We start from the raw sequence: 12,252 nt of genomic DNA on the forward strand, positions 1-12,252 counted from the left end.
GTAAGGTGATTTAAGACGAGGGTGATAATGAGGACAATGGTAGGATAATGGTGGGAAAATTGCACTGACAGAGAAAATTGCACTGACAGAGAAAATAAATCATTATGCTGAAGAAAAAGATATAGTCTTAACAATGTTTTTGGATTTAGCGAAAGCATTTAACTCAATATCCTTGGAAATTTTTATTCAAAAAAGTGAAAAATATGGTTTTGGAGAAAACGCAAGAGTCTTATTGAATTCGTTTCTAATTAACAGGAAACAGTGTGTTAGAAACGGAATAGTTGAATCCGACTGGGCAAATTATAAATCGTGGTGTTCCGCAAGGTACTGTACTGGGACCACTAGTATTCATACCTTATGTAAATGAATTCGGTGAGGAAATAGGGAAAAGTTCGAATATTTTACAATTTGCTGATGACACAGCAATTTTATGTCATGAAAAAAATGAACAGTGTTTAGAAGCAAAGGCTAAAAAAATATAGATGGAAACTGAACAAAGTATAAAAAAAAACAAGGTAACTCTAAATGAAGGGAAAACAGAAATAATGGTTTTCAAAAATGAAAAATTAGCCACTGTCAATTGCGTTGAACTTAATAGTCTTTCATTGAAACCAACAGATGAATGCAGATACTTAGGTGTTATTCTTGACAAAGAGTTGACATACCAAAAACCACTTAATAATGTGATCAGTAAAATGGCTTTAGCTATCAGATCAAATCATTTGGTACGCAATCAAATACCTTTAAAGGCTCGAATGAATCTCCTTAGATCACTTCTTTTATCGCATTTAGAAATTAGTGCAATATGTTTTCAAATTTTGCCGTCCTACTCATTTAACAGAATACACAAACAAATTAGATGGGGCATAAAAGTTTGCATTTTTCGAACAAAATATGACAGTGCTCATAACCTACTTCTTGAAAATAAAATAATTCCCGCAGAACTTCAAATAGCAAAAACTTCATTAAATAGACTTTTCGATATTGTCCAACAAACAAACAAACAAGACCAAAAAAATCAGAATAATCGGAGACGTTGAAATTAAAGTTAAAAATCGTATATATGATTTTCACTCACAACAAAATATGAATCAAAATGGAGTCAAAATTCAATTATAAAAAACTTTGTTCGGAAATGGAATAAACTTTCAAGAGCTTTAAGAAAGGAAAAATCAAAGAAAGAATTTTAAAAAGAATTAAAGGAAGAGATGCAAAAAAGGCACGAACGAGTTCCAATTGACAAAAAAATTGAAGGCTGTAAAAGTTTATTTTTATAAATTAATTGACGAGAACTAGAAACTGAACCTTAGTTTTTTATTATTAATATTATGTTTAGTTATTCAAGGTAAAGATGTAGTATGTTTGATTTATAATATTACAACATGTACCTTTAACCTTGGGGTTATTCGAATTTACATGTCTGAGATTTAAAAAAAAGGGAAGGGATTTTTAGAATTTACCCCCCAAAAATTACTTTTCGAAAAATGTAGGTATAGGGGGTAATTTCGGCAGCGTAAAACAATGCAACATTAGGGTGGTCATAGGGGTATTGGGAGTAATCAGCGGAATTTTTACATTTAAGCCCCCCAAAAAGCAAAAAACTACCCCTAAAATGTTGTAAGATTAGGGGTATTATAAGAGGAGTGAAACTATTTAAGATTAGGTGGTAATGGGGAGTAGGCTCGGATTGATAAATTTCAACCCCCGCCCTTCAAAAAAAAGACATTTAAATCCCCAAACGTTTGTCAGATTATTGGGTAAATTGAGTGTGGTAAAGCGATGAAAGATTAGGTGGTCGTGATAGTAAAGCGGGGTAAGCAGGAGAGTTTTTATATTTTACCACCCAAAAATGTCATGAAAAATCTGTAATATTAGGGCGTAATATAATATTAGGGGGTAAAATGATGTTAATTCAGGGGGTAAGGGCAAGTAAGGGCGATTGTTAGCCTTTAACCCCCACCATCAACCAAAAATAATAACATTTAAAAAAGATAAAAGAATAGAATTAATGTTAGGGGTCAAAAGACATCGGAGGTACTGTTAACTAAAGGGGATTTTTAGACTTTAACCGCAAAATTACCCACCGATAACTTCAAATATAAATTTTAGGGGGATGAAACGATGCAAGATTAGGAGATAATAAGGGTAAGAGGGATTTTTAGATATTAACCCCTTGAAAACTAACCCCAAAAACATGTAAGATTAATGGGGCAACTTTTGGAGGTAAAAAAAGTAAGGTAAGTAAGGTAATTGTGAAATTTCAGATCTTACCATCCAAATTTACCCCCCAAAAAGATTGAAGACTAGGAAATAGTTTTAGGGCGGTGAAACGATGTGTGATAAGGGGCTAGGCTAATGGGGAGCAAGGGGAAATTCATATACCAATGATGAGGTGGTAATGGGGATGTAAGATGAGGCCGTTATGCGGAGTAAGTAGGGAAATTTTTTATACTTTACTACAACTATTACAACACAAAAAAGAAATAAGATTAGAGAGCAATCTTAGAGAGGTATAACGATGTAATAGAGACGAGGTTAAATGATCGGTTCATATACATAGGATGGCTGGTATTTTGCAAGCATAGGTAGTCTGTGTGCTAACTCAAACCGGCTCAGGCGACAGAGTTTGCGATTTCAAGGCTGCCTATCTGCGATTAAATAGGTAAAAAGATCGTTAGAGTGGGGCTGTCAGGGGGTACAACGATGCAAGAGTAGGAGGGTAATGCGGGATTACACAATGCAAGGGTATGGGGATGACGCGATGCAAGAGTTCGGGGGTAGTGAGGGGTAAAACAACGACAAAGTTGGAGGTAAAGGGCGTAAAAACACGCCAGAGTAGTTGGCAATGCGGATTAAAAGACGCAAGAGTGAGGTTGCAAGTGACCTCTTACCTCCTACTCTTTCACTTTCATTACCTACTTCACTTCGTTTTGCTACATTGTTTTAGTACATCGCTTTTCCCGAATTACCCCTACTTAGAGATGAAGAGTTACTTTTAATGGGGTAAAACAATGCAAGATTAGGTTAATGATAGCGCTAGTGGGAGGTACTGAGAAAAATTTTAAGATTTGACCCCCCCCCCAAAAAAAAAACCCCGAAAAAGTTGAAAAAATTAGATAAAATTAGGGGGCAAAAGAAAGTAAGATTAGTGTTTAATGGGTAGTAAGAGGAATTGTTAGATATTACCCCACACCCCGACAAAAACCCAATAATATGTAAGGTTATGGTTTAACTTTAGGGCGTAAAAAGATGTAAGATTAGGGGGTTATAGGCGTTAATTGAGCGCAATGAGGTGTAATTTGGAGAAGTTTTGGACTTTACCCCGAAAAAATTAACCCAAAAAGATTTAATGTTAGGGGGTAAATTTGGCGAGGGGAAATGGAATAAGATAATGTTTAATGTGGCGTAAGAGGTAACTTTTAGATTTTATCCCATTCCCTCAAAAAATTGCCTCAAAAAATATGTAAGATTAGGGGTTAATTTTAGGGATAAAACGATGTAAGATAAGGAGGTAATGGGGAGTAACGGGGAACTGTTAGATTTCAACTTTAAAACTACTATCGATAAAAGTGTTAGAATAGGTGGGTAATTTTAGGGAGTAAATTGTTGTAGGATATGGGAGGTAAGGGAGTTAAAAATTTAAAATTATGTGGTAGTGGTTTGTAGTATTGGGAGTTTTTAGATTTTCAACACCCCAAAAATTACACCTCAAAATGTTGTACAATTAGGGTTAGGTAAATTTTACTGGCGTAAAAAGATTAAAAAGGTAAAAACACTGTCATAGTGGGGCATTCAGGAGGTACAACGATGCAAGAGTAAGAGGCTAATGCTGGATTAAACGATGCACGGGTGTGGGGATGACGCGATGCAAGTGTTTGGGGTAGTGAGGAGTAAAACAACGACAGATTTGAAGGTAAAGGGGGTAAAACACACGCCAGAGCAGGTGGTAATGCGGATCAAAAGATTCAATAGTGAGGTTGTAATTGACCGTTTACCTCCTACTCTTTCACCTTCATTACCTACTTCACTTCGTTTTGCTACATTGTTTTAGTACATCGTTTTTCCCGCAATACCCCTACTTAGAGATGAAGAGTTACTTTAAATGGGGCAAAAAATTGCAAGATTAGGTTAATGATAGCGCTAGTGGGAGGTACTGAGAAAAATTTTAAGATTTAAACCCCCTCCCCCCAAAAAAAAACAACCCGACAAAGTTGAAAAAATTAGAGATAATTTTAGGGGGCAAAAGAAAGTAAGATTAGGGTTTAATGGGAAGTAAGAGGAAATGTTAGATATCACCCCACACCCCAAAAAAAACCAAAAATATGTAAGGTTATGAGTTAATTTTAGGGCGAAAAAAGATGTAAGATTAGGGGGTTATATGCGTTATTTGAGCGTAATGAGGTGTAATTTGGAGAAGTTTCGGACTTTACCCCGAAAAAATTAACCCAAAAAGATTTAATGTTAGGGGTTAAATTTGGCAAGGGGAAATAGTATAAGATAATGCTTATTGTGGCGTAAGAGGTAACTTTTAGATTTTATCCCATTCCCTCAAAAAATTGCCTCAAAAAATATGTAAGATTAGGGGTTAATTTTAGGGATAAAACGATGTAAGATAAGGAGGTAATGGGGAGTAACGGGGAACTGTTAGATTTCAACTTTAAAACTACTATCGATAAAAGTGTTAGAATAGGTGGGTAATTTTAGGGAGTAAATTGTTGTAGGATATGGGAGGTAAGGGAGTTAAAAATTTATTATTTTGTGGTAGTTGTTTGTAATATTGGGAGTTTTTAGATTTTAAAACCCCCAAACACCTCAAAATGATGTACAATTAGGGGTTCGGTATTTTTACTAGCGTGAAAAGATGTAGGATTAGGGTGTAATAGGGGGTAGCTAAGCGTAATGAGGTGTAATTTGCAGATGTTTTAGACTTTATCCCAAAAATTTACCCGCAAAGGATGTAATGTTAGGGGATAAATTTATCGACGCAAAACGGTGTAATATAAGGGGTAATAGGGAATAAAATGTAGTTGTTAGATTTTATCCCAATAAAAATAGCATCAAAAATATGAAAGTTTAGGGGTTACTGTTAGGCGGTAAAACGATATAGGGGTAATGAGGAGTAAAGGGGGAACAGTTATATTTCAACTTCAAAACGACCATTGGAAAAGAGGTAAGTTTAGGTTGGTAATATTAGGGGGTAAAATGATATAAGATAACTGGGGTAATGGAAAGTAAAGATGATTCTAAGACGTCAACCACCTAAAACAAGGAAGAGTAATTTTAGGTGGCAAAATAGGGGATAACTGAGTGTAACTGGGTTTTAACCCTTTTAAAATTACGCCCAAAAACATTTAATCCTAATGCGGTAAGTTTAGGGGTGAAAGAACGTAAGGTAAGTGGGGCAATTGGGAGTAAGGGAGAATTTCTAGATCTTACCCCTCAAATTACTAAACAAAAAGATGTTATATAAGGAGATATTTTAGACAGGTGAAACGATGTAAGATATGTTTGTAATGGGTAGCAACAGGGGAATTTTTAGATTTATGATAAGGTGGTAATGGGTGAAAAAAGAGAGAACTTTCGGACTTGACTCCCAAAAAAACAAGGTTAGAGCAAAGATTAAGAAGGGAAAGGATGTGAGATTAATGGAGTAAAATAATTGATTCATATACATGGGATGGCTAGTTTTTGCGAGCATCGGTTGTCTGTGGGCGAAGGCTAGCTGGTTCAGGGGACAGAGGTTTTGCGTTCAAGGCTGGCATTCTGCGATTACTGAGGTAAAACGACGAGTCTGAACTATGCAAGAGTACGGAGTAATGGGGGATAAAACGATGCTTGGGTAATGGGTTGTAAATCGACGATAGCGTAATAGGTAATGGGGGGTGAAGCCAAGCAGGAGTAGGGGTAATAGGGCCAAAGCGACGCAAGAATGAGAAGTTAATGAACTTTTTAACCCCATTGTTTCACCCCGTTACCTCCATTGTCTTTCTACATGGTTTTCAATTAGCCCTACTTGGAGATTAGGGGTAATTTTAGCGAGGTAAAACAATGCAAGATTTGGATGGCATAAGGTGTAATGTGGTGGTAATGAGGGGAATGTTTAAATTTTATCCCACAAAAATTACCCCGAAAAAGTTGTCAGGGGTAATTTTAGGGGGTGAAACGATGTATGATAAGGGTGTAACGGAGAGCAAAGGGGAGTTTTTAGATATATGATAAGGTGGTAATGGGGATGTAGGTAAGACCGTTATTGGGAGTAAATAGGGATTCTTTGGACTTCGCCCCCCAACTATTACCACCCAAAAAAGAAATAAGATTAGAGGGTAATTTTAGTGGGCTAAAATAATGTAGGATTGAGCATGTAAATTGTTCGGCTCGTTTACATAGGATGGCTGGTATTTTGCAATCATCAGTTGTCTGAGGGCTAAGGGGAAATGGCTCAGGGGATAGAGGTTGTGGGTTCGAGGCTATCACTCTGCGGCTATGGAGTGGGGCTTTCAGGGTTTAAAACGACGCAAGAGTTTAGGTAATGAGAGCTAAACCGACGACAGAGTAGTGGGTATTGGGGGTAAACCCAGCATAGGCTAGAGCGTAAAAGTGAAAAAGCAACGCAGGAGGGATAGGGTAATGGACCTCTTAACCATTACTCTTTCACCTCATTACATGCATCGTTTTAATACATCGGTTTGCTCCCATTAGCCCTTCTCAGAGAATATGGGTTAACTTTATTAAGGAAAATAATGGAAGATTAGTGTGGTATTAGGGGTAATGGGTGTACTGAGAAGACTTTTCAGATTTTACATCCTGAAGATTACCCCAAAAGTTGTAAGATTAGGGTATAATTTTAGGGGAGGGGCAAATCGATTTAAAATTAGGAGTAATGGGGAGTATAAGGGGGATTGTTAGATTTTACCCCCCAAAAACAACCCTCAAGAAGATGAAGAAGATGTAAGATTAGGGGGTTATTTTAGGGGGTAAAACGATGTGAGATAACTGGAAAATGGGGAGTAAAGGAAAATTGTTAGATTTTAACCTAAAACAGTAATAAAGAAATAAAAGATTATGTGGATAGTTGTAGAGAGTAAAATAGTGTAAGAAAATGGAGGTAAGGGAGGTAACTATTCAAGATTAGATGGTAGTAGGTTGTACTATTGGGGGTTTTTAGATGTTCAGCCCCAAAAAATTACCCCTCAAAATGATGTTGCATTAGGGGGTAATTTTACTGGCGTAAAATGATTTAAGACTAGGAGGTAATAGGTGGCAATGGTGCGTAATGAGGCGTAACGTAGATAAAATTCAGACTTTATCCCGAAAAGATTACCCCCAAAAGATGTAACGTTAGGGGGTAAATTTAGCGAGGGGAAAGGGTAAAAGATAAAGGGTTATGGGGAGTGAGGGGTAATTGTTAGATTTTACCCTCCCCCGAAAAAAATATGTAAGATTACGGGTTAATGTTAAGGGGTAGAACGATCTAAGATGAACGGGTAATGGGGAGTAAATGGGGAACTGTTAGATTTCAACTTAAAAACTACCATCGGACATGAAGTAAGAATAGGTTGACAAATTCAGAGGGTAATATGATGAAAAACAAGGGAGGTAATGGGGATTAAGGTGAAATTTTTATCCCCCAAAAGCAACCACTAAGAAAACTTGAGATTGAGATTAAGCGTAAGTTTAGAGTGATAAAACTATGTAAGACTAGGTGGTAGTTGGGTGTAATAGTAAAAAAAATTAGCCCTCAAAATGATTAGGGGTAATTTTAGGAGCATAAAACGATGCAGGATCAGGAGTAATTGTTGGTAATGGTAGGTAATGAGGAGTAATGCGGGAAATTTTTAGATTTTACTCCCCAAAAATTACGCCACAAAGGTATGTTAGATTAGGGGATAAACATAAGGGGCAAAATGATGTAAGAATAGGGGTAAATGGGGAGTAAGGGGGACAATTTAGGGGATAAATTTAGGGGATACAAGATTACGGGTTAAATTTTAGGGGCAAAACGATGTATGAGTAAGGGGTTATGGAAGTAAGGAGATTGTTACACTTTACTCCCCAAAATTAACCGTCCCCCATAAGAGTGAAAGATTAGGGCTAAATTGGGCGGGTAAAATGATGTAAGATAAGAGGGTAATGGAGATGTAGGATAATTCGGTTATGGATAGTAAGGGGAATTTTTAGAATTTAGCCCCCAAAAACTACCCCCAAAAATGAAATAAGATTGAATGGTTGTTTTAGAGGGGTAAAGTGCTGTAATAGTGGGGTGGATAAAATGTTCAATTCATTTATACGGAATGGATAGTATTGGGCAAGCATCGGTGGTCTGAGGACTAAGGCTCAGGGAACAGAGCTTGTGGGTTCAAGACTGTCAATGGAGGTAAAACTAAATAAGAATGGGGCTTGCTGGGGGTAAAATGATGCAAAATTAGGGGGTAATGGGGATTTAAAACGATGCAAGAGTGGTAGATAAAGGGGGGTAAAACGACGTCAGAGTAGGGGGTAATGGGTCGTAAAACTATGCAAGGGTGAGAGGGTAATGAACCTCTCACCCCCTACTCTTGCATCGTTTACACCCATTTCCCCTAATCTCGCGTGGGTTTTCCCCCATTACCCCCTACTTTTACGCCGTTCTGCCCCCATTACCCCACACTAATCTTGCGTTGTTTTACCCCCATTACCACCCTACTCTTGCATGATTTTACCCCAAAAATAGCCCCCTACTCTTTCACCGTTTAAACCCCCCCCCCCGAAAAAAAAATTAAAATTACCCGCCACTCTTGCATCGAAATACCCCCCCCCCATAGCCCCCAAATTGATGCAACATTTTTGGGGGGAATTGGCTAAAAATTCCTCCCATTGCCCCCCCCCCCCCCCGATACTCTTATTTAGGGTAAAAATTCAGGTCTTTCCCATTATAGCCCCCGCATGAAATTATAGCCCCCGATTATGGTATAATTACTATGATGGGGGGGGGGCTATAGGTTGCCTGACCACAACGCTGGGGGGCCATAATGGGAAAGACCCAAAAATTCGACACTGGCAGGAAAGACCCAAATAAATAGTTTAGGGCAGTCGATTCCAGCGGATGGGCGTGTATCCAGGCAGCAGTTTGTTCCCAAAATACTTCTCATAATGATCTTTGTGACCCCTGGGGAACAGCACCTCTTTCTTATCTCTGCCCAGAATAGCTCCCATGTCCCCAAAACTGCCATACGTTTGCACGACCACATCTGCCATGGAAATTATCAGCATGTCTATTCCTAATATAAAAAATGGATCTATTCTGCTTAGAAACCCCTTTCCGCCCCCAATGCCTAGCGTCATAGCAAACTACAAGTTTCATCATAGAACCATATTATGTAACAAAACTCAAAAGCACAATGATATGCTATAGAAGCTATAGAAGCCCGCTGAGCTGTCGAGGCCTAAGCAGAATGGATCAACAACAGAAAAACATCCCAATTAATTTATTCCCAGAAATCTTACCCTTTTTGGGGCCTCGACTATAAAAAAAACTAAGTGATGTTACCGGGAGATTGCACAAATTTTGCCTTGATTCACGTGGTCGGGCACCCTAATTAAAATCTTGACAACTTTTTTTGATACATCGGGCCAAAATCTTTCAAGGGTTGAGCTGATTTCTTTTCATGAGTAACACCATATTCAGTTCAAAATTCTGAATTCTGAAGTTTGAAATTTGTAGTGAAGCCTAATTCTTCTTATCATAGACCAGAGTAAAAATAGATCCAATTTGTATATGGCATGTCGGATCTTTTTCGTTTGTGCCCCCCCCCCCAGTACGTTATGCACAAGTCTCCCAGATTGTCTGAATTTGACAAATTGCTAAGACCGTCACAGGTCTTAGATAAAAACCGTATAAAAATCTTGTTAACTTTTCTACGGCCAGCTGTAAGGCGGCACTAAGATTTCTATGTTACCCTAGCTTACGATGCTAGTTTAAGATTACAGGGTGCTCTATGATTAGAAAACCTCAAGTGAAAACTGCCGAAAAACTCTCTAATCACGTTAGAGTAGAAACTCTTAGTACGTTTTCAAAATTTCCTCTAGGTTGGGCATTCTGGGTAACAAAAGTGACACTCTAATTTCAAATTTTGATAGGTTTAGCCCTGAATATGAGATGTTTTGAGTTCGTGTGAAATGTTTGTTTACCCATATTTTCACGAGTCATCGCAGATTTAGGCAACTTCGAAAAAACTCAATATGGCACTCTAGTTAGCGCCGCAATTCTTTGAACCAAATTAAGCAAAGTTGTTATCTTGATTACTCGATTGATTCGTACAAAGACTTTAGCAATTTCGTACTCCTTTAAAATTTTTTAAATATTTCAATTGGTTTGAAATGTTTGATAGAACAAATGGCAAATGTTTCATTAATAAGAATGATTTCAACTTCTGCCCATAAACTATGCTTATTATAGGCAAGCTGTCAATAATTTAATCTCAGAGCTGGTGACTTTGTTATCAAAAAAGCCACTGGTCCCAATTTGAGATTACTCCCTGGACTGTTAAGCCTAAACAAACTTTTCAGATCGATTCGCCAACCGCAGATGCCAGTCAAACACAATTTTAAGCGACAAAAAAAACGTTCATCGGTGCAATCTTATGAACTAAAATGTTCTAAACAATTGAACACAACAAAATGTAAAGCACGGGCGGAATACAACCTGGGACTTCAACCCACCCTACGGCCGCCATTATGACGGCCTTTGTGAGCACATGATAGAGACCGCAAAACGCGCTCATATAGTTATTCTACGCTCCAAGCGAACGTCTCTGAATATAGCCCACACAATTATTGTTGAGACAAAAGCAATTTTGAACTGCAGACCGCTTAAACTTTTTTTTGCAACCTTCCAGACAATGAGGTGCCGCTTACGCCAAACCATATCTTGATCAACGATCTTGTCAATTCCCTTCCACCAGGATACTTTGGAAGTCAAAACAGTTGTAAAAACTTGCAGCAGATTTTAAATTATTTCTGGAAACGATTTGTAATGCAGTACATCAAGACACCATTGAAGACGTCAAAATGGAGCACTTTCAACCAATAAAACACCTTTTAGAGTGCTCAACATTGCCCGGATTTTACAGAGTACAACTCCACCTTGCATATGGCCTTTGGGACGGATTTTAGAGTTCTATCTTGGACGCGAAGGAAAACAACGAGTAGTAAAGTTTAAAACGGCGTACCTTACGTTCGGTAGTTCGATGCAAGAACATAGTGGAACAACCTAGTACATGTGCCATAGGCTTATGAATTAATTTTACTTACATTTCAAACAGCTCAAATAAGATTTAGCGTGTTTTTTCTATAGGTCCATTTTGCATCTTTTTATTTACTAAACCAAATTATCTAATCATCATCATTTTCGATTAATACGTTTTCTGCAAACCAATTATTTAAAAAATAGCGAGATTTTGTCTACGTTTGAAAACAAGTAGAACAAATTGGGAATTGTTGAGCGAAACTGAAATATAGCTGTTTTGCAACAACAACGTAGTCCTAGAAGTCAGAGAGTGTGAACTTGAAAACTTTGACTACATGTCCAATTTCTTTTGAAATCATCTGCTTTCTTCCGGCAGTTTGTTACTTAGATGTTCCGTCAAAACTCGAAATTCTAAGACTTTATTACAATAGCAATTTTAGTTCCAGCCAAAATTAAGGTCAAGCATTTAAAATGAGCCGAATTGATTATCATACCAACTATAGGACCAATGCGGTGATCAAAAGTCCTTGCGGTCGACTGGATTAAGACTTACCTGGACCAGGGTTCTCGTATTTGGTGATCAATTTGCTCCTCGCAGCTGACATCTGGACAATTCGGAATCCTTTGACAGAAAAATTGTACAAAGACAGCAGGTACTGGCTGACTTCCTCCTCTGTATGTCCGGTGATAAGGAAAATGGGATTCTGAAAGAAAATACGAAGTCTATGTACTACCCAGGGCTGATGTCTGGGACGATATCAATAATGTCCAGACCACAGATGAACCCACAAGGGTGGCGCTGTGCGTTCAAAACCGTCTGGAAATATCTTTACACACACAAAAGTCTGGACAACAAGGCATGAAAGTCTGGACAAGAACGCACGAGGGTCTGGACAAAAAATTGGGAAATTTTTGAGAAGAACGCCCAAGAATCTCGAGAAGAAAACACAAAAGTCTGGGAAAGGCTGACCAACGCATAAAAGTAAAAAAAAAAGTTTTGAGATGAATGCACGAAAGTCCGAACGTGT

General features: G+C 37.9%; 1 protein-coding gene across 3 annotated transcripts in view; it reads right to left on the reverse strand.

Annotated features, from left to right (window-relative positions):
* Positions 1 to 8,983: 8,983 nt before the first annotated feature.
* LOC142348787 (uncharacterized) overlaps positions 8,984 to 12,252 on the reverse strand; it is a 68,884-nt gene continuing 65,615 nt past the window's right edge. For all 3 annotated transcript variants that reach the window (XM_075400286.1, XM_075400285.1, XM_075400284.1), the window contains 2 exons: positions 11,778 to 11,928; positions 8,984 to 9,257 (listed from right to left, as the gene is read on the reverse strand). In XM_075400286.1, coding sequence (XP_075256401.1) covers positions 9,061 to 9,257; positions 11,778 to 11,928 — 348 coding nt within the window. In that variant the 3' untranslated portion in view covers positions 8,984 to 9,060. The remainder of the gene's footprint in view (positions 9,258 to 11,777; positions 11,929 to 12,252) is intronic.

Source organism: Convolutriloba macropyga, chromosome 10 (assembly GCF_964194025.1).
Source record: "Convolutriloba macropyga chromosome 10, txConMacr16.3, whole genome shotgun sequence".
Classification (NCBI taxonomy): domain Eukaryota; kingdom Metazoa; phylum Xenacoelomorpha; order Acoela; family Convolutidae; genus Convolutriloba; species Convolutriloba macropyga.